Genomic DNA, 27,097 nt, shown 5'->3' on the forward strand with positions numbered 1-27,097 from the left:
GATTACTTCTCACTAATCTATGCAGCTTTAATTTCTTCTTACCTCTAACATCAACTGGGTGAACTCCTCGTTGCTAAGAAATGAAGGCTTCCAGTCTTGTCTAATCTCACAGGCTTCTGTCTGTGCTGTGATTTCTTAAAGAGAAAACATCAAAAAAGCAACATGACTCATGCTAGTTGAATTTTTTTTTTTTCATTTTCAAGTAACACTAGATTTCTTTTAAGAGGCTTTCAGAGGAATCATCCTCAGATCATTCTCCACACAAAGCCTTCTTGTATGCAACAGTCATTTTCTATCCCATCACAACACAAATGCATTAGAAATCAAGAAAAGGAAGAAGAGGCATTTTGGGTGGTCTGAAGAAATCCTCCAAAAATTAAGGTCAGTGGGCTAATTTCAGAATAGCTGAGCATCACTGTGAGCAGAGGGTGTCTGCACCCCTGGAGCTGTTTCAGGAAGGCTCATGGTAGTGCTCAGGCAGCCGGACAGGCTGCACCAGCCACCTCCTACCCCTGGAGACCTGGGAACAGGGCACAGAGCCCCCTTTCCCCTGGCTTTCCCAGTGCGTACTGTTCCTCAGATCTCCTCCATCGGGCTCTGTCTGAGAGCATGTAAACATGCGAGGGGATGGGGAGGCCAGCGAGGGACACGGAGTGAAGCCACTACATTAAAAAGCACGTAGCGCTGCATCTTTTCAAGCATATCTGCGTTTAAGCGGTCAGCACTGTATTCAAACCCAGCTCGTTTCCCAAGGCCAACTGCTGTGCCTTATTCTGCCCCTCACTTCGGCTCAAGTCCTCTCCGGAGGTCTTAGATGCTTGGGAAAAACAATTTTCATCTTCTGAGTGGAACCCGGCTGCTGGGCAGATGGCAGAGCCAGGGCCTTCAACAGGGGCAGCCCAGCACCCTCCAGTACCTTTCTGTTTCTGTAAGAAGTCAATGGTCCTCTGCAGTATTGTGGACTTGTCCATCTTGAGAGGGTGACCGTGGCCCTGCAGCATCGTGCAAAGCTCTTTAATGAGGACATTGAACTGGTCTCTCCTTTTCTTTTCAGATTTGTTGCGTGATGCCCTGGGTGACAGAAACATAAATGCCACTAAGTAAAACAACCGACCCAGGGAGAGGTACATGGTCCTGCCCCAGCAAAACACTTTAAAGGTACGAATCTAAACTCTGCTGGGACTACTCATTCCTTTAGAACAGGCTTGGGTGTGAGTGCCTTGCTGGTGCTCAGAGCCTTGCAGCAGAACTGAGCTCACCGTCAGCAAGGAACACCTGGGGGCAACAAACACAATTTACGCTCATTTGAGCAAGACCATATCCTTATGTACATTTCAGTGCCAGTTCCCTTTGTTTCAAAACCACTGACAACAGGGCAAAGGTTGTCCTTTTTCTCCAGTAAAAGAAGTCCTGGCATCTACATGCTCACATTTTGCCCATCTCATTTTTATGTAGTTTTGTTTTGCAGTTAGTGCACACACACCACACACACATAAAGGTCAAAATGCAAAAGATTCCTTATTCCCTGATTTGTACTTGCAAAAGGAGCTTTTCAAGAGACAATACTGTTTAGAGACAACTTGACTGCAGAATAAAGTCAAGCACATGCTCTTGTATCTGTTTTGAAAATCTTCTGCCATGATCTATGAAACCGGCAATGTTAAAGAGTCTGACTGCAGAAACCACAGGTTAGTTTCCAGCTTGCATTAATACAATTTAAGAATGTTTTATTAGGGTTTTCCCCTCCATTAAAAATAATAAAGGAGAAAGCAAATCCATTCAGGTTCTTCCAAATTGTTCTTTCCAATGCTCATATCTGAGATAACCCTATTTTCATACAACCTCTTCCAGCAGTAATTAATTTTCTTTACAAGCGTATTCATGACGATACATGCTTCCGGTGATCTAGACCGAGCGCGGTATGCAGAAAGCATTTCCATTCATATCCAGATTGGCATTTGGAGGTTCTCAGATCCAGCATCTACGTTCACAGCCATCTCTGGTTTGGCACTCCTGTACGATGACTCATTAGAACTGAGCCAAACGCTTCTCTGAAGGGAGACTAACCCATACCTGTGCTAAAGCAGGACTGCTCTCTAAGTTTCATGGGGAACTCTACCAGAGGTGGGCAGCACTGCATGATGCCAATAAAATCACAGGTCGGGAGTCCTGCATCAAGATAATAAATAGCCATGGGATAACATAAGATTCTGACGGCACAACAAAGTCATTTAAGGACCACTCAGCTGATTAACCCATCGTAGGGGTGGTCAAACACACTACGAGAAGCTTGAAAATGGTGGCTTAATTACACTGTTTGTGGTCCACTATACACAGCCTGTAAATTGCACGGGGGTTTTGCCTCAGACAGCAGTAGTCCCAAGTACTTTTTCAAGCACTGGACAGCACAGCATTTACAATTCTCCCCCAGGAACGCTTTTACTCTCAGTGCTCTGTGCATCCCTTCATACCTCTTTGCCCTGTCCTTCTCATCTTCATCCATCAGTTCGTTTACACGACACAGGGCTCTGGAAGGAAAAGAGAGGAGTACTTACTGAGACATATTCCCTGATTTCCTTGAGGATGTCAGAATGGAGCTAACTGGTCTGTACTTTCTGATCTCCTGGATGTTTCAACCTTCCCTTTTCCAAACTCCACTCTTGTTACATAGTATTTCGCTTGTTCCATCAGCTGCTGAGGCTTGAGAAGTGAAACCGTTGCTGTAGACCCAAACACAGAGCTACAATAGGTGCAACTTCAGAGTGGAAGAGCTAAGAACCAGCAGCCCCTCAACCTGCCTCTGCACTCCCCTCTGCCACAGCCTGGCGAACCCTGCTGAAGCACTGAACTCTGCACAGGAATCAGCATCTCCCCTGCAAACGTGAGGGCCGATTTGACTCAGATGCCTGTACCAGGCAGCACTGCACCTGGTTCTGTTTTGGGCAATTAAATAGGCTGCTGGTTGATTTCAAGTATTGCAATGCTTGAAAAGCATCTGAGATTTCTTTCCCAGTGGAAGGGCATAGAAGGAAGAAGGAAACTGTGCTAATCCCCCAAAGGATTAGTATTAGGCAACAGCAGGGTACTATCAGGACATCTAAGAGATGATACGACAGACAGGTTTATCCAAAGCATCCTGCAGCCAATGACTGCTGCTTGCACTGGTGGGCTCACATCATCCGAGCTGCGTCCTGCCATGGGGGGTCATATCCAAGAGACTTCAAGTTAAAACTCCCTCACCTGGCAGTAACCAGGGAAAAAAAAAGGGGAATGTGACCAGGGTTCCTGGAATTCTACACCTTCCTGCAACAGAACAGTCATCGTGGGCTGCTGTCTTTACCTCAACTGTTCCTGCAGCACAGGTAAGGAGAGCCGTTGGCAACAACTCCCAGTAAGGACACGGTACACTCAGGCTCTGAAATGATGGAAACTTCAGCACGAGGGTAACTCCTTCACTGGTGACTTGCCTTCTGTGACTCAGAGGGCTAAGCCCGAGGGACAGGGAGCCAGGCAGGTGCAGGCAAGCCAGCTACCATCATTCCACACCGCCTCACTTGGGTCAGCTCTGCTGGGTTGCATCCCACTCAGGAACAAAGAGGTAACTGCACCCGTCCCCAGCATCAGCACCAACCTGCCTCCACCTCTAGCGAGCACTTTCACTGGCAAAACCCTCCCACCCCACCCTGCACCCAAGGGGCATTTTTCAGGGGGTATATCCAAATGTTTTTCCCTGCTTTGAGACTACTCCAAGCTCAACTTGGTGGCTGTAAAAGTAACACAAAATAAAACCACCCACAACCAAGAGGAAGTCAAAGATGCTGCTCATGGTAAAAGCTACAAAAATTTACCCTTCCTTTCCTGCTCCGGGACAAGGGTCTCCCTCCCTGCAGATGACCTGAGTAGAAGAAACTGTATGATTTCTTTTGTCCCAAAATATGAATGCACTTCATGGGGGGGGGGGGGGGGGGGGGGAGTGGTTCTCACTGCTTGAGTCACTGAAAGCTACAAGCCAAATTAGAAATTACCTGTTCTATTCCTCAGATTCATCAGTCCAGACTGACGGAGTGGGATTAGCACTTCTTATCACCATGTAAATATAGACAGAGAAAAATTAATCCTGGAAGGAAAAGCAAATCCAGTTAAGACACAGTTGCAGGCAAGACTTAGCCTAGAGAGCAGCAATCACTTCAAGCTGAAAAAGTCTACCACCATAAAGTAGAAATATGCTTAAGTATAACTGGTGAAAGCTCAGCAAAGCCTCTGGGAACAGAAGCCGAACCACGTTCCAGGGCTCTTGGCTCCGTCGGCACCACCTGCAGCCACAGAAGCAGCTGGGAAGCCACCTTGACCACTCATGTCCAAAAAGCCTTGTGGCCCAGCCAGCTGGAGGAATGGCCCTCCTACCTTGGGGCCACTCCAGAGTCCTTCCAAAGTATGACAGTTTACCTGGCATGCGTGCTATGAAAACCAGCGAGTATGACCCATACTTCACCTATCCCATCCTGCAACCAAAAACCTCCTTTGAGATGAACACGATCAGCTAGAGCCAGCGCAAGCCACAACCACCCACCTGTGGATGGATTTCAAGCCTCCCATTCAGCTTTGCTACTGACGGGACACACACCTCTCCTTTCTGTGTGCAGCTGAAATGGTGACTAACGAACACCCTGAACTCCTGACTACACCTACACCACCGTGCTAATCTCTCTGAAACCATCGCTGTTGAAACTCACTTGGCTTCAGACGAGTCTCACTCCCAGGAAGGACCCTGATGCAACCGGACTGTGCATGACTGACAGTAATATCTTCAACAATAGCCAAGTGCTGGGCTTCCAAATCTACCAAGCTTTTAATGCCCTTGAAGTCACCTTCCCACCTTGAGCCCAGGTTCATGGCTGTTTCTCCTGTTACCACGAGTTCCAACATTAGCTCAAGAGACTGCAAAAAGCTCGTGGCCACTACCAGGGGTTCCACATTTGTAACCTCGGTGAACGAGCAAACACAGCCCCACAGTTTTGCCATCTAAAGGACTGGCAAGAGTTCATTTCTCCAGCTCATGAAAACACCTCTAAGGGAAGGAAACACAAGAAGGTGGCTGAAGAACCACTGCACGAGACCCCCATCAGGCATGCATGTTGGAAAGGGTAGCTGGGACAGGGTAGGGGCTGCTGCTAAGCACCACAAGCAACACAGATCCCAGCCACTGATACAGTGCGAGTGCTCTGCAGGGGAGGATTATGTGAGCAACACGAGACAACAGGCCAAATTCCTGCTCATTGCAGCTAAATGAAATTATGTCAGTCCACTTGCTCAAAAAAATCGGCTCAAAGAAAGTGTGATACAGTCATCATGAACAGTAATAGAGATGCTACCTGCAAGACCTCCTGCCACAGAAGTACAAGAGGAACATCTAAAACACCTCCTGTGTTTCAGTGGTAAGTGAACCAGGTAAAAAGTGCAGTTGGGATGAAGGGATCATTTTCAGTTTGGAACATGACCTTCCAGGGAAAATCTCACGCAACCCCCAATACCCTCAGCAAAGCTGCAACTGAAAACAACACGTGCGCAGCAAGTTTAAACATGGTGGACCTGCTATGCTTCTGTTCTCACAGTCGTCATATGCTAGTCAAGTTACAAGCTATTATCCTGGTTCAAAAGGAGCATGTGATCTTATTTGTTACCCTATTGAGCTATCACAGAACCGAGGTGCTTATCTTGGTCACTGCTGCTCAGCAGTCAGTGCTGTTTTATCAAAATCATACAGTTGTTTTTCCCCTAGAAGAATGACCCATACAGAAGTTTTGCTAACTTGTAATCATTTCGGAGATTGATACAAAGAGATATAAAATTTCGGAGTTGGTATAAAGATATTTTTTTTTTTTTTAAGTGATGGGTTAAATTATAAAGAATGCATGTGAATACACAAAACAGATTTACCACAATTTTTCAGGAACCATTTTTTGTATACAGGCTTAAGTATGAAAAAAAAAAACCCACCCAAAAACAAACAGAAGGATTTTCCCTCAGCTTTGAGCGCAAAGCCTTATGCAGAAACCTTCACAGCGCCTTGCCCACAGGTTGTTTGACAACTGGAAACTTCCAGGAAGCCTGACAGGTTTTCTGCCTTGTCCGTGTGGCTGCCCTCCCAGCCAGCCTGAACAGCTGTAGGTTGAGAGAAGCTGTTGGGTCACGGCTAGAGACAGCAGCCCAGCTAATGCTCACCAAGTCTAAATTGGGAAACGAAGCCTGGATTCTCCAGTCTCTAGCAGCAGGTATCCCATTCCGCAGCAGTACGGCTGATGTAAGCTGCCAGGGGCAGAGGAATGAGGCTTCCCCGGTCTGTCCCAAGAGGACACCCCTAAAGAACGTGAGAGATGTCCTCAGCCTACACCAGACTTCGAGGCTCTAACAGAATAAACGGCCATAAAAGAATTCAGAGGCCCAAATACACAGATAAGGCTTTTTGCATGATGCAGCAGTACGGCGAGCTACAAGAAGTCTTAGTAGAAGACACCTAAGGACAAAATATTCTTAACTGGATTAAGCACTTCAGGACTACATTTAGCTAAGTGCTTTTTGTCTTGTTATGAGCCAGAGCTAAAGATAGTAACCAGAATACTTAAGAATAGTTTCATAAGGGTTGTATACACTCCTCAGCAAGATAAGGCACTTAGCACTACTGACAGCAGTATGTCTGCATGTTAAGAGTATTTTAAATAGCTCCAGATAGAACCTCTTTGACCTTAACTGTATTAACCAGGGGGATCAAAATTTATTTATTGCCTCCTGAAAATCCTCTCCTGCAACACTTGGAGAGAAGGAATCCTAAACTCTATGGGCAGGTAAAGAGAGAGGACACTTGTCAGTGCTGCTAGCTTTGTTTTTCAGCCCACCTACAGCAGGCAATATCAGCTTTCTCACAAAGAAATGCACATCCATCATTGCTTAATACCCTCTGTAAAGGGAAAAGATTTTTTCTTCCCTTGTACAGGGAGTCTCAAAAAACACTCACAGCATTTCAAGGGCAAATTTTATTTTAGACTTTTCAAATATCACAGCATTTGAAGTTGTTCCTAGGTTTACAGAAAGGGTAATGTAGTATGACAGCCTTAACAAGACAAATGGACTTCTCAGACACACAGCTAATAGTTAAAGCACTATTCCATGTCATCTGCAATATTCTGGCACATTTTTTACTGAAGAAAGAATGGGAGAGGGCATTTTTTAAAAATTCTTTGTTTTGCAGAACTGTCTGACCTCAGGAGCTATCTAAAACTGTGCAAACTTTTCACAATTTTGCTGCAAGTCATCAAAATATTAACATTACCTTTGGACAACTCTTAATGGAACATCACATTAGTAACGGCTATCCCCTGAAATCAACGGTTCCTATGAATGCATCATTATAGCTTTAATTTTAATTATTTGGTTATGTCACTGATGGCAAGGCAAAGATCACTCTTTGAAGGTAACGCTGCACATTTCTTTGTGATCAGCAACAAACAAAGCTTTCATCAGTCACCTAAAAAGGGTCCCTGAACCCATCTAATTTGATTGCTTTTCCTAAATATATCAACTGGTCTAACTAAAAATATTATCTATGCATCAAAACTTTGTTGTGCTCATATTTAAATTTCCATAAGATTTTGCATTTGAGTAACATACAGCAGTTAGAGAGTCTTCAAAACTATACTGTAGGAAATATTTTAATTATGGAAATGTGCTGTGCTAATAATTCCACAGATTTTACATGCAATGCATTCATCAGAGAGCCCCCAATTACAAGAGGCAGCACTTTGTGGCACAATGCAGTCATAAATAAGAGAGCTAATGCATCCTCCAGCCATGCGACTTATATACCAATATGCCAATGTTTCATTCTTCTCGAGGAAACAGGAGGGCATGACTGTGGCTGACAGCTAAACAGATGATTTAATTTTTAAAAGGCAGAATTTAACCTCTTCAGTAAAGCGCTACTGATTCAATTACAAGATGCTAATGCAAATGACATTTGGAAAACCAACCAGTGCCACTGCATCGTTACAGCTGTTTAGCACAGAAGTGCTCAGCACCTCCGTTCATGTGCCGGAGCACCGAAGCCCTGCCGCCCGTCCTGTGCTGCCCGCCACACGGCCACCTGCACAGCCACCCCGAGCATGGAGCAGAGCCACAGCAGCGGCTCCCACCGCCCTCTGCTGCAAAGCTCCTTCTCTCATACTGAGCAGGCTCGATGGCAAACATACCCACCTTTGGGACAAACATTTCTGGGCTACAGCGAGCGGGCAATAGCAGCAGCAGCTGCTCTGTACGGCTACAGCATTACCTCTGCCCGGGTACCCCACAGGGCACTGCCTCGCCGCTGCTGCCTCACAGCTCAGCGAGAAAGCACGACATGGAAATGCAAAGACTAAAACAGATGTGGCAAAGGAGTTGCATCTCTGCATTACTTGACCTACTTGCTTAATTTTTTTTCTGCTTGTGTTTTACCCTCTCCTTTCCTTGCCATGTCTTGCCTTCTGTTGTCCTTCACTCTCTCCTGCTCTTCTTTCGCTTATCCCCCCTTACTTAACATCCATTGGTTTGCAATTCAGAGAACTGGATCTTTCTTGAATGTGGTTTCTCTCCATCTTGTTTCTTCTATCATCTGCCTTCATCTTCCTGTTGCTTTTTTCTTCTCCATGTTCTTCACTTTCCTCTTCTCGAAAGAAAAAAAAAAAAAATGATCACAGTACTGACAATCTATCAGCCACTTAATTGTGGGAACTCTTGGCTTGCCCAGGCCTGGGGCATGCACGACTGCCAAATTCTGGTTAGGGACACACTGCCTTAGGGATCACGCTGGTGGGGATCAGATGGGGGTCTTCAACATGGTTGGCTTCCATACCACCTCGGTCCAGGTCCAGAGGCACCAGGTCCTGTCCTGCTTGACAGCTCCTAATTCCAGTTCCAGACCCTTCGCTTCTTCAGAGGAACTGGGATTCCCCCCAGTTCAGTGGTAGAGCTGTGCAGCTCCATCTTCTATAGATCTCTCACCCTACGTCTCTGCTGCAGGGTGGCCAAGGGAAATGGTCCAGCACAGCACACTCATCCCTGCAGCTAACACACACCTTCACTCTGGGGTGTCAAGGCAGGGTGACACGCCATGACTGTACCTGTATCTTCACACATCTTTGTTCACTGGAACAGGAGTAACAGTGGTGAATCGCTGAAGGAACCAAATATTCTGTGTCCTCTTTTGTTAATCTGCCCGAAGCGGACTGTTTGTGCCACTACTGTAACTATTGCATCTCAATGCGCCCACTTATCTACAGCGTACTCTTCCCTGGTTTATTGAGCTCTAAATTTAGCTTGTTACCTGTGACAGATTTATGACTACATTCATTATAGCGGTAACAGCTTCAGACAGAAGCTAAGAGGTGCCCAAAGAAAATGGATTATACAAAACAATTACACCATAAAAAAGGCTGTAACAGAACACTGTGATTCAGCACAGAAATGAAATGAAAGATACTGAGAGGAACAAAAGTGGTGTCTTGGGTTTTTTTGGGTTTTGGCTTGGTTATTGTTTTTTCTTTAAACCAGGATATGCTGTTTTCTGACAAAAGAAAGGGGGAAAGAATTAAAAACTAACAGATACTTGAAAAGAAATGATGATTACTGGAACATTTTGTTCTCTAGGATTTTTGTCAGATCCTAGAGAAAATAGATGGCCAAGTTTGTTCTGTTCCAGCAAATTACAGAACCTTGCAGGGTAAAGATACAACATTGTAGAGTATTATTTAAAATGGCTGTAGGGTTTCTGTATCAATAAGGGCATGCATTTAATTAATTCTATCAATTTGTCCAATAGCCCCTTAAAACTCTCAAAACATGGCAAAAGGCAGAACTGCTGATTCACAGCCCTAAGCGGTACCAAACTGTACTTCTACTGGCACAAGCAGGGTAGGATAAAAACACATATGCAAATAATACTTCCTCTGCAGTCTTGGATAAATACCTGTATTCATTTGTAGCCATTAAGTTACTGCAGGAAAGGTAAATGTGTTTTGTAGTATGAAGTGATGATATTTAACCTACAAACAATTCTTTAACGCACCTGATTCAGGCAGACACAGAACCAAATCATCCTCAAATAATAACAGTTTTCCCATGTGTAGGATGAGAGCAAAGGCAGTTGTCCACAGTTAATCCTTCAGCAGAAACCAAGATGTGTGTTTTCATGGGACTATTTCCAGGAAAGGCACATACAGCTAAAGAGAAGGCAGCAATATTGAAATCTAACAGTCAGCAGCCTTTTGAACAGAACGTTCTCCACAATTTCCAGCAAATATGAGTGCTCTTTAAAGCTCTGCTTCTGCTTATGGCTGATCCTGATGGTGCAAATGCATGTGTGTGGGGGTGAGTGTATAAACACACATATAAATAAACACATTTTACTTCAGAGCCATTTGCAAAAAAAAAAAAAAACCAAAAAAACAAACAAAAAAACCCCACAAGAGCAATTTCTACCAAGGAAAGCCATCGTGACATTCAGGATGACTCCTGCACTGCTCACCTCCTGAGGTTGGAAATTAAGTAACCATTCCTGCTGGGTGCATGCAAAGGGAAGGTGAGCAGAGCTCCCTCTCTTCATGCCTCAGGCCACTTTCTACCAAATTCTCTTCTCTGGCAAATCACAAAGGATGGGGTGTGTGTGGGAAGGTTAACCCAATAAATTTCAGCAATGAAAAGGGCGGCTTAACAAGCTAAAAAAACCTCCCAAAGCTATTGCATCTGCAGCTTCAACAACACAGGCAGCATCTGATCATAAACCCACTGCTGAAACGCTGGCTAATTTCAGGGTTTCATTCAGCACAGTTCCAACATGATCAGAGCAAACCAGCTAGGAACATTTTTTTAAAAGAAACCAACACTCCCTGCTAACTTGACAGCGTCAGCTTCTGCACCTGCTGCAGAACTGCCTACAACGTGGGTGCGGGGCACCCTGACGCCCCGTGCTCTCTTCTCGGGGATCACCAGCTAGAGCTTCTCCCTGGGAGGTGCTGTGCGTTACTCCCACCGAGAGGACACGGCGTGCATCAGCTGAATTTATGGCATTAAGTGAGGTCACTGGGTCCTTTTTCGGCTTCGGGTTTTGTTTTGGCAACTATGCAGATACTAGGACAAACATGTCAAAGCTGTCTTTTTGGATGTGTTACCCTGAAATACCTCTTGTAATTCCTCTTCTCTTCTATGGGTGAAACTCATCCCAAGCAGACAGCTACGTAAAGTCTACGTGCCATTAAAGTACCTACTTTTAAGCCTTGTGCTTTCCCTGTGCACAGAATAAATGTAATCACTTGACAACAAAGAAAATCAGCTAGCTAATTAAACTAACTACCTTCTCCTCTAGTTTTCTCAGCAAGAGAACACCCCCAGCAACTACCAGTTCATTGAAAGAGGCAATAGTAAGTTCATGTCCTTAGCTCTTCTCTTTTTCTCCTGGAACAACACTTTTTTTGCTTTGTTTCTTCTTCTCAGTCTCATATTAAATGCATTTCAGATGCCTGAGGATGGTACAGATGAGGAGATGAGCACTTGTGATTCATGTTTGCTTCTGCTGGAGGTTGAACTCATAATGCAAAAATATATGCAAAGCTCAAGGGCTGCTTGCCTGGCACTGTGAAAGCAGGGGCTTTCAGCGGGGTCAGCAGTGGGTCCTGGGTGGCTCCAGGACCATGCTTCCAAAGTGCTCTGCTCCAGTGAGGAGAAGAACGCTGTGCATGACTCGGCTTCAAAGTCCATCTGCTCACAGATGGCAGGATCAGCAGATGGTGGGAGCGATTTGTGAGCTGGAGGATTTTCTCTCAAACTTGAACATCTTCTGTCTATATACAGTACTCCCCTGGCCACTGCCCTACAGATGTGTGTCAGCTCACTTCAAAGTCCGATAGCAACGACAGTCAATCTTGGAGTCAGGATGCCCCCGTGACAGTGATGCACATTCTCATCATCCATGAAAGCAAGGAGAGTCTTCCAGCTCCCTAGTCCTTTAATGAAGAAGGAGCCCGACACTGTCAGGACTCTCCCACTGCATGACCATATGTTTAGCATAGTTGATCCACACCTGCACGGTAGGTCTGCCCCTTTCCAGCAGGCACAGACTGACCGTATGTGACACAAATCGGAGCCTCCTGGAAGCACACGACTTGCTGCAGCTGCGCTGCCCCGTCCACACTCAGCGCTACATCCCTGGATCCCCCCTCCAAGAAACAGCAACTCAGCTGCTCCTCTGTACCTCCTGGGAAGCACACGGGAAAGCAGCTGGATGGGCTGGACACTTACAGACAGCCGGCCAGCCTTGGCTCTGTCGCTTCTGTGCTTCCTCAGATTCGCTTGGTCCTCTGCACGGTCTGGGGAGCCCTTTGGCTGGTAAAGTGGGAAGTCTTGGAAGTCTGGACCTTGTTCAGCATCCTTTGATTCCTGCTGAACAATGTCTCCTTTTTTGACGCTTTGCAAGCAGCTTGCTGCCACCCTCTCTCTCCTTTAATGCTTTTACATCGGGAAGCCTCAGCACGCTCCATGAACAGTCATCCATCCTTGTAGTACAAGTGAGGAAACAGGGGCACACATTTTAATTCTGTCTCTTTTTACCAGTGTCCCAGTTTTGGGAAGCTGAATTTGAAACAGTAAATGCAGTTACAGCCTAATTTCCAGTAACACTGAAACCCAGCATAAGCACCTACAAATAACGCATATTTTGGAAATGCTCGACCTAAATCATTGACCCAAGGTCACGCAGCAGAGTTAAGAAGTGAATCCAAATGTCCTGATGATTAGCTCTGTCTATTGGCATTCAGTCAAGTCTTCCCTCCTAAAATAAGCTTCCTGAAGCATGTAAGACTATAGTCTTAGAACTTCTTTAAATACGCAGCACTGGTAGGAACTGATTTTCAAACGAAGGAGGGGAGAAAAAAAAACAGTTTGTTACTTTTTCTTCAAGTGATCACTGACCGACCAACGAAAGGGCAGCTCAGAGTCATTTGATCTCAAACTCCTTATAAATAAAAAAAAAGGAAGATTCTTCTCCCTTTTCAAACAACACCAAGAAAAAAATGTTCTGCCACAGTAATCCTAAACCTGAGTAATTTAATCTGCTCTCTGTTGCAATCTGTTTCCCATGTGTATCACCAGCCTGGAATTTCTGGAACTCAATACATAAGGAAGCTATTCGAAAAAAGGAAATACTACGACAAAGGGATTAGAGATAGGTCTGAACCAGACTGAAAGCCTCCCTATACCAGAGGAGAATTCAGCACCAGAGTTCAACTTCTTGACTTCAGCCCAAATCTCAAACCCAAAGACTACCCAAACGATGAATTTCCTGGAGCCAGCCCACCTCTCACCTCAGGTTCAGAGACAGAAGAAATGAGAAAACAGGTTGAGGAGACCTGCAGCGGCATTGCAGCAGAAGTGGAACAGCACTAGCTGTCCGAACAGTTCAACTGCCCCACAGAATAGAATATTTCAGTTGGAACGGACCTACGACGATCACCTTGTCCTCAGGGCAGACCAAAAGTTAAAGCATGTTATTAAGGACATTATCCAAAACACTGACAGGCTTGGGGCATCGACCACCACTCTAGGAAGCCTGTTCAGTGTTTGACCACCCTCTTGGTAAGGAATTGCTTCCTCATGTCCCATCTACATAAAAGGACCTGTGAGAAAATTATAAAGAGCTTTAGTAGTTAAAATTCAAAGTCTCCCATGCAAGCTTACTTAGAGTTTTATCTACTTATCCATTAAAGGAATATCAAAGGATTCACTGCAGCTGAGCTAACTGACCTCATTTTACATCTTTGGCTTCATGCTCCCAAGTTGAAGCATGAGAAACAACTTTACCCTCTCGGTGTGTTTAATTCCGAAGCATTCCAGGTATAATGTGCGCATAAGTCAAAAGGAATTTAAACAAAGCCCTTACATTTCGAAATTTGTCTTATCCCCATTTGGCTCTGAGAATTTCAGCTGCTTTCCTTAAACGATCTGCTCACATCTGCTCTCCAGCTGAGCTGTGTTCATGCCCCACTGACCTTACCGCTGCCATCTCTGTAATCTTGCAGCTGAGAATAACCAGCCACGCACTCAGTCCCTGTAAGCGTCAAGAGCCTTTCAAGGAAGAGGAGGTAGAAAAGAACCAGCCTTTATATAACAGGGAAAAGGATTTCAGAGAAAAACCATTGTTTGACTAAGGTAAGTAATGGGAGCCGCACGCCTGAAGTGCCCTGGTCCAGCTCCCTCAGGCAACGAGAACCGGAGGCGTCAGCATCTTGCAGGATTATACTCTACAACGGCAGCTGGCAGATATTTTTCTAATAGAGAGCCCAGCAGCATTGTTCACACTCATTTGATTCTATTTGCTGCTGTTCCTATTCAAACTTGGCTAATCCGATCAAGTTATTTCTTGGCCTGTGCCTTAAAGCTGAATAAGTAAACACCTTTCATAAGGTCTGAGCCCACTTGCTTCAAGTGTGTGACTAAGGGCTAGACTTCGACATTACTTTGAGAAAACTCATCTCATTACTCAGAATTCCCAAAATCACTCACAGTTGTCTTGAAGTGGCACTTTTCCACCCAGTGTTTTACTTCCTGCGCTACAAGTACATAATACAGTTGCAAAGGGTCCCAAACACCAAATACACATCCGTGTTTCAGCTGTCCTAAAGAACAGCTCTTTGAGCTGAGAATAGCTCATAATGAGTTAGACGCCATGATGCAAAATATTTTCTGTGGCTACCAGACCTTCTCCACAGATGTCTCTTCTTGTTTACTATGGAGAAGACAAATGATAAATATAGTCAGCAAATGCATTTTGGACAAAGTCAAGCAACATAGTATTTGCATTAAGTAACACTACAAGACTCAGACACCAGAAAAGATGTTGACCCCCGTGTAATTCCATCACTGTTATACCAAGGATGGATTTGAACTACTGAAGCTTACAAATTTTTTTCAAGAAGAACTGCTGCCACTTATGTTACTGGTATTGTTAACAATAAAACCGGTTTTTCTTTCTTTCTTTAAAACACACCCCCTGCTACTTCTCTCTGTCTTCTCCGAGGCACTTTTAACTTCACATTCAATATTCTCTTTTAGACTATCTTGCCCACATCAGTTCTCAACCAGCTACTCAAAAGACAGTTATTTGTTTTGAAAGCTTCAGGAATAAAAGAATATTTAAACAATTAACTGCAATCATATTCATCATCCTGCATGGTGCCGCTGATATGCACCAGAAATATAATGAGAAAGCAAAACTTTCCTTCAGAAAGAAGAAAAGAGAAGATAAACATCCACAGATCTCTCTCACTCTTATTACTTTCTTATCTTTTTTAGACTGCAAATGTGTCAGTCACTGTAACACTTTCATGCTAGGTTGTTATTGTTACACATATTATGCACAAAGACCCAAGGCCTCATTCTGTCGTAGGTGAGATATTCACACACATACTTTTTTTCCCCTTGCAGTTTATTTGCATGGCTGGCTGGATAATCAGCCACAATAACAGAATGTGACTCAGCACAACTGAATGTCCACTTGCTTTGGGGATTCTCTTTGAGGTTGGTTTTTCTTTTCTTTTCTTTTTTAACTATTTAAGACCGGAAAAGATGTGTCCCTCCCAGATAACACTCATGCAAAGAAAAGATTTGAGTAAACACAGAAGCTTGGGGGAAAGGATCAAACAGCAACACTTCTGCTACCATGCCCTCAAAGAGGCTGTGGTCTCTTTAGCCCCTCTGCCCAGTGGTGCAGAACACACGGTCCCTCGTCACCCACTGCAGCGCGGACCGGCAGGGATTTCTCGCTGACAGCAGAGGAAGGACGCAGGACACAGAACTGGTCATGTCCCACAGGATGGGTAACCCTGAAATTAAGGACTTTTTTTTTTTTTCTGGACACCTAAATGCTGTCTGAGGATTACACTTGCACAAGCATGCAGAACATTTTAAAATATGCTTTATTTCCTATCTGCAGTGGCCCGGTACTAAGAATCCTCCTAGTGTGAGTCAAAATCAAGACTCCAACACACCAGTAAATTAAATACACGGGTCCATCTCTCTCGAAGGATAACTCTCCTTGACTAAGTTAACAGCAGCAGCAATGGCTACTGCCATCCTCTGAGCAGTGCTGCCTGTGTGGCTGAGGCCAGCAGGCTGTACCTATAGATATCTGCGGGCCCTGCTTTTCAAGTAAGAGACCAGAGCAGCTGAAAGGGCTGCAGTGTGAGATCGCAGCTCACCTGGGACAGACTCAAAAGAGCACTGAAGAGCTTGGCCCTTCATTTAGCCAGGTCCAATGACACATGCTTCTTTTCTGAGCCATCTATGTAACTCTTGGGTGAAAACAGTGGGATTTGTGCTTTCCAGAATTAGAATAAACACGGATTTATTACCTGGGGCTTTCCTGACCAAAGCACCTAAAACCATAAACCTATATACCAACAATGTCCATACTGTATTTAACACAACAAAATTAGGCTGACCAAGAAAATACACATTAAAACCAGTCGATGGAAAGAACCATACTGTAATGTACATGCATAAAAAACGAACGGGTACAAAGGGAGCTTGTTTCTGTGATAATCTGACTATGTAATACCACCAAGGCCAGCAAGATCCCTGACAAACATCTACGCAGTAGTATGAAGCCAGCAGCAGAAGTTAAAAATGCCCATGACCTTTAGCTGGCAGTCCCAGTTTCCTCAGAATTTCACACTGTGTTCAAGAGGCAAATATCATCTGCACTCCCAACCTCCTCCTTTCATGCACGGCTTTTGTGCATGCCTCCTAAAAATCACAAGCAAACCATACAATAGTTAAGCCAAAACTCAAGCAGGGAAAACATTCAATTAGGCAGAGAGAAAAAGCTAACTTCCCCCTTCCTTTTCATCCTCTCATCAGCCTTTCTGCAAAAGATGAGCAGTAAAATTCCTACATCCCTGAAATTAGTATTACACCCATCCTGATTAAACATTAAAGTTTATTCCAATTTAGCTTAGTTTTGTTCTCAACCAGTGAGAAGCGCAAAACATACAAGAAAGGAAAGCCATTCCTCTAACTATTGCTTATGCACAGCCAACGTTTCCAAGAGCCAGCAGTTATCTCATGGCAAGTGCACGACGGGGATACGGAGCACCTAGTCCTGGCTCAGCTCCCAGCCAAGGACCACACTCACCACCCGGGCTTGGCGTCGGGTGGGTAGGTGCAAAACCGAGGCAGAGGACAGACGTTTTGGTGCTCAGGTTGTCATCTTCCTGCTGAGGCCAAAATTAATTCCTGTGCCATGATCCTGTCCCAGTGGCAAAACCTGCAGCTTCGTGCTCATCCTGCGGAAAATGCTGCATGTTGTGAACTGGATGGAGCTGGTCGTGTTTATTAGGGTTAAGCATGTTTGGCTCTTTTCAAAGTGAGCCCCTGGTTATGATCAATGCTGTCACAAAAAGTAATCTGATGTACCTAAGCTGGTTTTTTTCTACATTAAAGTTTAAATGAATAAGAAATCAAGTACAGTACTACAAAATGCTTCTCTTCAGCCTTAGAAGCTTGTTTACCATTGCTGTAGTAGCTGAATTGCTGAATGAAATATTTACAACTATTCATGCAATCAAACTCATTTTCCTTAGGAAATAACTGATTAGGTATCTCACATCTGTTCCTGACAATGATTTAAGCCTGTGCTGATCCATATCTAGACCTGACATGAATGTTAATGCGTTAGAAACAGCCATCCTTAATAGGAGGGTGATGACAGGCTAGCTGGGTCTGGTGGCGATGGACTGCAACTGGGAAGTTCTGTATCTACAGGTGAAGGATGACACAACCAACTCACAATTTTCTCTAACCTTATGACCTAGGACTTAGGAAGCCTGGCAGGAGACAGAAGGTAGAGCAAAGCATGACGCAGAATTATCTGGAAAATTATCTTCCTGTCCCTGTCAGAAGTTTTTAATATCTCACAGATGTTTGCTTTCTCTATGCAGAGCAGCATTCCTGCTTCGCCAGACTCCGACATTGCATGTCAACCTTCAGCAACATTTCCCCATCAGGGCTCTTTGATTGAAACTGCTGCAAGTGTTGCAAGGCTGGAAGGAAAATCAGCTGCTAGTAAAGCTGACTGAGATGATTCCCTAATAAAGCATGACGATTGTGTCAGGAAAGACACAAAAATAAATTCCACATTTTTGCAGAAAAAATAGTTGCTTTATGCACAGTCAACGCCAATGCACCGCTAGAAACAGAGAGAGAATTCTAACTTTCACTTAATCTGATTTAATTCATCCAGCAATCCTCTTTTCCACAGGAAACTTATCAAAGAACTTAGAAAAAAGCAGGAAAAGAAGCAATGGCTCCAAACCTCATACCCTTCATTTCTGCATAGAGCAAGGGAGAGATCTTCATCCCTCTCAGGCCAACTGCAAAGGTCTGCAATGTTGTGTCAAAGATGCTGATGACAGAAGAGATGATCTGTACTGCTGCTCCTCCTGGTAAGGTGCGTCCACTGAAGTACCTGCGCTTCCCAAGTTCTGACACGGGCAGCTAGGTCAGAAGAAAACTTTTGGCAAAACCTATAATCACTAAAATTTTTACTACAAGGTCAAGGAACCAAATAAAAACAACTGAAGAAAATGAACATTTGCCTGCAGAGGACCTTGTAGAGCCACAAATCAAATATAAATGAAGTCTATATAAGTGTCTGAACAGTAATCTCTGGAACAGTCAGGAATACCTCATAAAAGTAGATTTCAAATACAATCCAAAGAAGATTAAATTGACAATTCATCTCTCTTAGGACTTCGATACATCATAAATAGGCATTATGCCTCCTATGTAAAGCAGCTCATTATCTGATTTATTCACTGATATCTCTTCTTATTCAAACAATTCAAACTGGACTATATTAGAAAATCCCAGAATAGTTTCCTTGGCACTGCAGCTTTTGAAATAAGATGATGGTTTATATTTATAAAATTTTACTTACCGTGCAATCAAATTCATGTTAATATAATACACTATCTCTAAGGGCAGTTTTTAAGAAAGATGCTATTCCAGCTGGATCACTTCTTAATATTCATATGTTTTCCTCAAAAAAATTTAAAAATAATCAAAACACAGAAGTTGTTCTTCCTTGTTTTAGTCTTTTTTCCATATCTCAAGTGGAAACAGAGATTCTGCTCTATTCACAACAGCCTACTAACAACAAACTAATCAGCCTAACACTCCAGATCTTGACAGCTCTACTAGTCACCTTTTTAACAAAATAAGGAATTCAGCTCCAGATTTGAAACACATGCCCTGGATAAGACAAAGTTGTGTTTCAGCCTCATTTCTTCCCAGATAGTTTAGTGGCAATTTTAGTCCATTGCCTTTATTCTTCTCCCATTTGAAGCAATGGATCATTGCCCTTTCCAGACAGTATACTAGCACTACTGCAGAATCGTATACACTCTCCTATTTTAACAATGTTATTTGGGGACCTCTCCTTCCAAACTCTGAATTATTTCCAGAAAGCAGCAAAATAGAGTTGAAGACAATTTTCCCATACAACAATATTTTCAGCAAGAGTTCCTGAGCTGTGCAATAATTGCCCGAATAACCGACTTCTGCTCTGGGCCCGGTGAGACATAGATACCAGGAGGTCTTGCAGCTGAAGAGCCAAGTCCCGAGAGATGTGAAGATGCCCCAGATAAGAAAGTGATTTAGCTGCATAGAAGTCCACGCTCCAGCAGAATGAGCAATGAGAATTGTCTGTCCCAGGACTGGCACCCAGGGACCAACGTATACTCCCTCTGCAATTACACAGCTCCACATCACTGCTGCCATACGGGAGGCCAACCCCAGAGCTCACGGCAAGAAAATAAACTCATTTTTTCTGAGTTGACACATTGTCTCCACTAATGACAGGGCTCTTTCAATAAGCAAGATTAAATAGGAAATGTAGGTGTTAAGATTAGCAGAAAGAGTTTATGTTATTAATACTTCCCACTGTGCCCCTTCCATTAAAAGCTTGCCCCAAAACGAAACCATTCCAATTATTCTATTTGAGAGAAAAAGCAAACTGTTGATACTCATCTTTAAAATATACATCAGTAGCGGAGCCAACCAAAGTTCCGCCTTTTTGCCGCACACAACTCACTAACACACACGCTTAATACACCACTTAATAAAATTGCATTGGAAACAGCTTGACCAGAGTGAACATTTTTAATTTACTGTAAACCGTGCCAGTGTACATTGCACTCAGAGACAAGACAAACAGGTTTATGGTCAAACTTCCTCAGCTAGGGGTGTGACCTTCCCCAGTTATTACAGCCTCTCTAATTGCTGCGTTTGCTGGGACAAGCCAACAGGGGACCAAACGCTCAGCATCCTCCTCTGTACATAAAGTTACTTGCAGTTTGCACAGCAGAGCCTTAAACAGCCTAAACCCAAGGGCTGACTCCCAGGGACACTTATTTTTCTCTTCAGATACTCTGAGAGAGGTCCTCACTGCACAGAAGCTGATGGAAATTCAACCTTTGCCTTCATCAGGGCCAGGGGTTTGTCTCAACCCCTTCAGGCAAAGCCTCTGCATTTGCTTGAAAATCTTCCTATGATGCTGCCATATCTATGCAAAATAATTAATGGCAACGGGAGCTATTATCACCTCATCTATTGTTCGTTCATTTCTACAAATAATGGCTTACTTTGTATGTTGCTTATGGTCAAAACTTCATTGTCGTGAAGCAGTGCACCACACTGCGCTGTGAGTTAAAACAAGATTAGAAGTAGGCTGAGCCCAGGAGAGAACAAACAAACCTTAGTAATTTCTTTTAAGCAAGTGCGTACGCATGTGTTTGTGGGCTGAACAGATGAAGCAAGAGAGGTGATTAGCATTTTAATGGATATGATTCCTGCCATTGCTACATACTCGAATATCTTGCCTAAGATTGGGCAGTTTGTAAACAAGAATAAACACACCGACAAATATCTTTGTGTTTATCCATCAGCCAATTAATCCATCTGCCTGTAGCTGGCACCCAACAAAGCACCTCACACTGACTTATAGATAACACAGAGGTGAGAGGGAACACTAATCGTGGGGGGCCAGGGCGCAGAGCAGGGCGGCTGGCAGCTGCCCCTGCAGCACCGCCACCAGCCAAGCCTAGGGCACTCGGTGCAGGACTCCACACACTTCTGCTCCGTGTAACAGGTCCCGGAGAAGCAGCCCAGCAGGACTGAGGTCCCGGCAGCTGACGGAGGGTGACGTGCGGGGTGGCACAGCCCTCCAGGCCACGGGAGCAGTGGTGCAGGGAAGACCAAGCCCTTTGCTCTCCCTGCCTGCTCGGGACCCCTGGGTGTTAGTGACCCAGCGGGAGGGTGCCACAGTTGTCTGTCTGCTTCCGCAAAGGTCACGTGGCACTGGTGTTCAAGGCAGTTGTTAGCCAGCATCACCTCTTCAATCACATCCAGTACATGAACATGGCCAGCAAACCATCCTGTGTCATCTTCTACCACCAACAGGAGGCCATTCCCAACTGCTCACGGGTGCGCTCGTGTGTGTTTGTGTCTGTGTATCAGTCCTCCAAAGTTAGGGCTCCAACGTCTTGCTCCATCTCCCTCCCTCCTTCCAAAGAGAAGATATATTTCAGCGTTCTCTGTGACAATGTTTAGCAAGTCTCTTGGTTACCATAGTGTTATGCACTAAAGAAGTGTCGACAAATTAATCAATTGTACAATTGTGTTTGCTTAAGAATGCAAGGCACAGTCGGATGATTCAATGCACTTCAACAGCTCCGTGGAGTTTGGTTAACACACTTCCTCTTCTGCCATCTCAGTATTATCCTCATCTGCACTGTCATTTTTCCATATTTCAATTTCTCTTTACAGGCAGCTTAGCAGGTAGGTGATCTCTGCTTCAGGCTAAGTCAAGCTGTTTTCCTTCTTGCCTGCCTGCTTGCTTTCTGCATTTTTTTTCCTTCTCTCTTTCTTGTAATAAGATGCACAAGATACAATTTTGGTATAGGAAAGTTGAATGTGTTTTTAAAATTACTAATCCATCACTAATGATCAGCAAGCAATTCTTTCTTCTAGAGGTTATCCCTCACATTTTACGGAATTTTACTCTGATCAGCAACAGAGCAGAGCTGACTTTATGTGCAGCTTTTCAACTTGTTTTAGGAATATCAGGTAGAAAGGGAAACACTCCAGTCTCAGAAAACAACACTATTAATGGCTGTTTCCCAACACCCCTTCAACCTGCCGAGATGCACCAGGAGCCACAGAACACATCTTCATACCATACAACAAACTTATGATACACATGAGAAGCAGAAAAGACTAAACTGTGTTGTGACACAGAAAAGGGCAGGTGAAGATCACTGCTTTGTGTGGATACAAGGACAGGCAGTACAGGCACATTAAACAATGCTAGCAACAGATCCCAGAAAATACACCATAAAGTACAATACGGTTACTGGCAACACAACCTGAAGGAAAAATGCCTCTCTGGCCCCAAATCTTATGAACAGGTTAAACCAGGGAGCATGCCAGAAAAAACCACAGGCAATTGTGCCCGTCTAATGCTACAAGGAGACTTTGCTCTGCACACTTTCAACATCTAGTGCTTGAGAGGAAGGCAAAATGGGGGGGAAAGAGATACAAATCTGCAGCAACAGGGAAAATTCATTCTTGCCTTGGCTGCCAAGAAAACAGCAGAAGCCTTGATGCATGCAGTTAATAGTGCAAACAAAACCAAGTCCATTCTCCTTTCAACTTTACATTAAAAATAAGACTATACTGAAGACCAAAGGACTAACTCTGCAAACTTAATTTCCTATCTCCAGGAACTCCCTAATTTAATTGTATAATCTCTTTCATAAGATTATCAAGATCTATCTCAAAACTACCCTAATTGAAAGACTATTACACAACTTCAGTCCTTAGGTAGCTAGAAGCTTTCTTCTAATTTCCCAGCCAAATTTATTCATGACCAACTTAGCCAATTTGATCTTGTGCAGATGCTATCTTTTGACTTAGTTGTTCTGCCTTCTTCCTATTTAGTCCCAACTATGTATAAAAAGACCTACTGTAACCTGTCCCTTCATTTGTTCAACTGGCCAGAGCGAAACAAATTACACTTTTTAACCTCGCTTGGTACAACAGACGGTCCATTTGTGTAACCACATCTCTAGCCTGCCTGCTTTGTAATTTAGCATTGTCTTCACTGGGCTGTCTAGAGGTATGCAAAATCCCAATGGGCTACTCCACGAGCAACGGAAAGCTCTTGTACCGATACTCTGCGTGGCAATTTGTACAATGATAAAAATCACACTTCCCTGAATCCCTCATATTCTCTTCCTCTGATATCTAAGGACGTCATAGCTCACTGCTTGCTCACTTGTATCTCCTGACCAGCCAGTGCATCCTCATCTCTCCCTTCTGTCACGGACAGCTGACGAGCTCCTGTTTCACACTGGAAATTCTTGTTACTGGTCTCCACGCTTAAAACTTTGCATGACTTTGCAATCAGCATTATTAAATGTCATTTTATTTCTATCACTCCGATCAACAAAGTCATCTAAATTCCTTTCATATGATAATCTGATCCTCCTGCATATTGGCAATACCTCCCGAGGTGGTGTCATCCCGCACAGCTCCTGGGCACACCCCCAGACCGAGCCCACAGGTCAAAGCGGCTCCCTTCAACAGGCGCAAGCCAGGTCCCATGGGAGCAACAGCACTAATCTCTCTCCATCCTGATGACTTTCTTTGAATGCCTCTCTCCATTCAGACAACTTTATTTGCATGCAACTGTCGCACCTTTTCCTCAGCCAGCTTCTTTTCCACCTTTCAATTCTCATATTGAACCACCATCTTCCTATGAAGCAGCAATGTCCTGTGGGGCACGGTATCAAATGCTTGGCTTCAGATAAACTACATTCCTGCCTTACCCCACCTAAATAACCTGTTACACAAAAAAAGATGTTAGATTAGTCTAGCACAATCCATCTTTGATAAAATCTTGTTGTAATTTAGCCTGCTTCCTCATTATTTCCATGTCTAATTATTCTTTCCTACAAGACAGGCCATGAGACACTGTGCGCTATGCATTCAAACCAGCAGGCCTATAGCTCCCTGCATCACCTTTTTTTATTTTTTCACTGTCTAAGGACTCTGCGTACAGGACACAAATGCTTCTCCTCTTCTGTAGCTGCAGTGCCATGGGAGAGCCTTGTTGTGAGCCGTGCAAGCCCTGTGCAACCGCGTTCAGTATTCCAGGACTTGGATTACTGGTACTTCTTCATTTGTCTCACTATTTAAGTTTTGCTTGTCTTTGTTTTTTGCTGTGGGTTGGTTTGTTGTTTTTTTTTTTTTTTTACAAAAAAAACAACTTCACTATGAATAGCTTTCAGTCTTCTGCAGATTTGTTAGTAATTACACTCTGTTCCAGATTCTAAAGAAGGTTCTGCTTTCATGAGAAAGTTGTGTCATTATTTAGGGACATGAGTTCTCCTTTCAGTGTAGGCATGGCTAATTTCAGTTCTGTGTAAATTGACTAAGTGCAGGTTTTGGTTGAACCCAAATAAGCTCATTCGAACCAAAATAAGAACGTCCTTACATAAGGTCACATCAGGTTAATCAAATCACTTTAAAAACAGACTTAAACTAAATTGGTGTAATCTCCCCATGTAGACAAGGCCAAAGCCAATAATGGAATATGAAGTAGGTCAAAGTCTCTCATTCATTGCACACATCTCTGTGGTTTGACTGAACGTGGTGCTTCTGCGGCCGAGCAGATGTGCAGCCAGCAAGCCCAGCTGCGTGCAGAGCGCCTGCCGATGCCGCGCCACCCCCCAACCTCACCTAAACCTGGGCTCCGGTGGGACTGGAGCAAGAAGAAAGGGGCTTTTGCAGGGCTTCTGCACAGGGGCACTGGTCGTTCAGCACACAGGCCACAGGGCGAGAAGTCACACTGTGCTACACAGTCCTGTATGCACCAAAAGGAGCAGAGAAAGAAGGAAAAAAGAGAAACAGTCTCAGTGTGGGCAGCGGAACAGGGAGGCATGGCAGAGCAGAGGCCCACGAGCCCGCTGGCTGCGGCTGTGCCTGCGGGCACAGGGTCACCGCTGGAGCGGGACAACGTGCAGCACGTCGAGCAGAGCGTGGCCTTAGGTGAGCAAAGTTTGGCCTGACAGAAGGGCATCATCCAGGGCAAAACAAATAAATACAGCTTTTGTACCTGCCTGACCTCCTTAACAGAGATTTGGAACTGAAGTGACAACAGAGCGTATCATTTTAATAATACCAGCAAAGATTGGTCCATACTATTTTGGTTTTTTATAGATCTTACTATTTTGGTTAAAGCCATATTATTCCACTAGAATCCATAACTGTTCCAGTACAAGCCTAGGTTCAGTTGTTCTGGTATAGGCACACAGCTTATTCCCCCAGTCCTGAAGGGATGAGCTATGTTGGCATTAAAACCTTTGTATCCTTACATGTGAATCTTGGGAGGTTGTGTAATTTAGTACAAAACAATAACACTTCTGTGCACAGATAAGCCCTAGCTCCAAACTGTAAAGCCATCCTACTAATTTTTTGATACCACTAACGATCAGGAGTTGGATTTGACATCAGTATCTCTGAAATGCATTGCTGCTTCCAACACCATGAGACTTTAATTATGAACTACTCGTTTGCTAATTTTAACCTTTAACTCTGAGCTAATTTTGAGTACTTGATGTGTGTCTTAAACTGGTAAAAAAATTTAATACACACTCTGGGTGGCTGAAAACCAGGAACCATTCACTGCCAAATTTCACTGAAGTTTGCAGTTTATCAAAAAAATTTCAAACCAATTCTACATTTTCCTCTAGATCATGTATCTCTAAGCTCTGAAGGAACTGAATAAATGAGCAGTAAGCAACCACTCCAAAAGCCGTTTGCATTTTTCCTGTTACATCTTCCAGAAAAATTCTAAAGATTCAGTAGTAAACACGCTTAGCCCGAGAGATACCAATGCCTCCCTACCGCACAAACGTCCACTTCTGGCTTAGCTCCTGAGCCTCCTCTCCTCATTAGTGCTTGCTGCGTTTGTCAGAACTTCGTCAGCCACAGAGCCCCGAGTGCTCATTACGGTGCATCAGTGCACAGGGTGCTCTGTTCCTCCACAAAGCATCGCTGACACGCTGGTTTACTCTGATTAGCACATTACAGGAAAACGATCTTTTTTTTTTTTTTTCAATACAGTTTCTAGAAAACCAAAAATCCAAATATATTTTTCTGACTGGAGAACTACGGTGAGGCATGGCAGCCCGGGAAGCTTATTAAAATTACACAAATTATCAACCAACAGAGCAGACGTTGCAGTACGTTCAGCACCAGGGGTTCACACTGCATGCTCCTGAAATCATCTGCTGCTTCGAGCAACATTCGTAGGACCTATGAGGACTGGAAAGCCTGCGTTACCGAAAACATTAAGAGCTAGCTGCCTCTGTAAGGCAAGTTCCATTTCCAGAGCTAGGGATTAGCAAGCAGCGATCCAGCAAAACAAGGACAGGGGAGCACCTTCACCCTGCCTAAAAATGAAGCGACTCCCTTTTCCCATCTATATACCAGAACGTCTCGTCCCCTTAATTAAATCAGCACGCTGCTTTCACTGCACACAACAAAATAAACTCGGGCTAATAAATAACCCTGCCCGCCTGGGTGGTGCTGCACCCTCGCAGGTGGGTAAAGCGTGGGACATTTCAACAGCTTTGATTTCAGGCGCATCATTTCCAGGGCTACTCCCCTGCTGAAGAGGACAACTCCACTCAGGGATCAGTGCTAGCTAGCACCTGGGTGCCAGCTGTCTCCCCAAAAAGGGGCTTTTCCTAAATCCACTTAGGAGGGACCTGCTCTGCAGATGGCTCAGCAGCCTCCTGCCTTTGGGGACCGTGGCATTTTACAAAGGGCAAGTGCTCCCTAAAGCGCACATGACACCTCAGTTATGAATCACGCAGGGCTCAGCTCTGACCTGGGCTTCCAGCACGAGCCACCCAGAGCAATCTGTTTGCAATTTCTGCCATTAAGGACCAAG

General features: G+C 44.3%; 1 protein-coding gene across 7 annotated transcripts in view; it reads right to left on the reverse strand.

Moving 5' to 3' along the window:
* Positions 1-27,097, reverse strand: part of PASD1 (PAS domain containing repressor 1) — a 113,142-nt gene that overhangs the window by 28,272 nt on the left and 57,773 nt on the right. For 5 of the 7 annotated variants that reach the window (XM_055817808.1, XM_055817812.1, XM_055817810.1 and 2 more), the window contains exons 2-5: positions 4,026-4,117; positions 2,472-2,528; positions 917-1,071; positions 43-134 (exon numbers count right to left, since the gene is read on the reverse strand). In XM_055817808.1, coding sequence (XP_055673783.1) covers positions 43-134; positions 917-1,071; positions 2,472-2,503 — 279 coding nt within the window. In that variant the 5' untranslated portion in view covers positions 2,504-2,528; positions 4,026-4,117. Of the gene's footprint in view, positions 1-42; positions 135-916; positions 1,072-2,073; positions 2,170-2,471; positions 2,529-4,025; positions 4,118-27,097 lie in introns of those variants that run through there. The other 2 variants (XM_055817813.1, XM_055817814.1) reach the window with 2 other exon arrangements.

This window comes from Falco peregrinus, chromosome 13 (genome assembly GCF_023634155.1).
Source record: "Falco peregrinus isolate bFalPer1 chromosome 13, bFalPer1.pri, whole genome shotgun sequence".
In the NCBI taxonomy this organism is placed as follows: domain Eukaryota; kingdom Metazoa; phylum Chordata; class Aves; order Falconiformes; family Falconidae; genus Falco; species Falco peregrinus.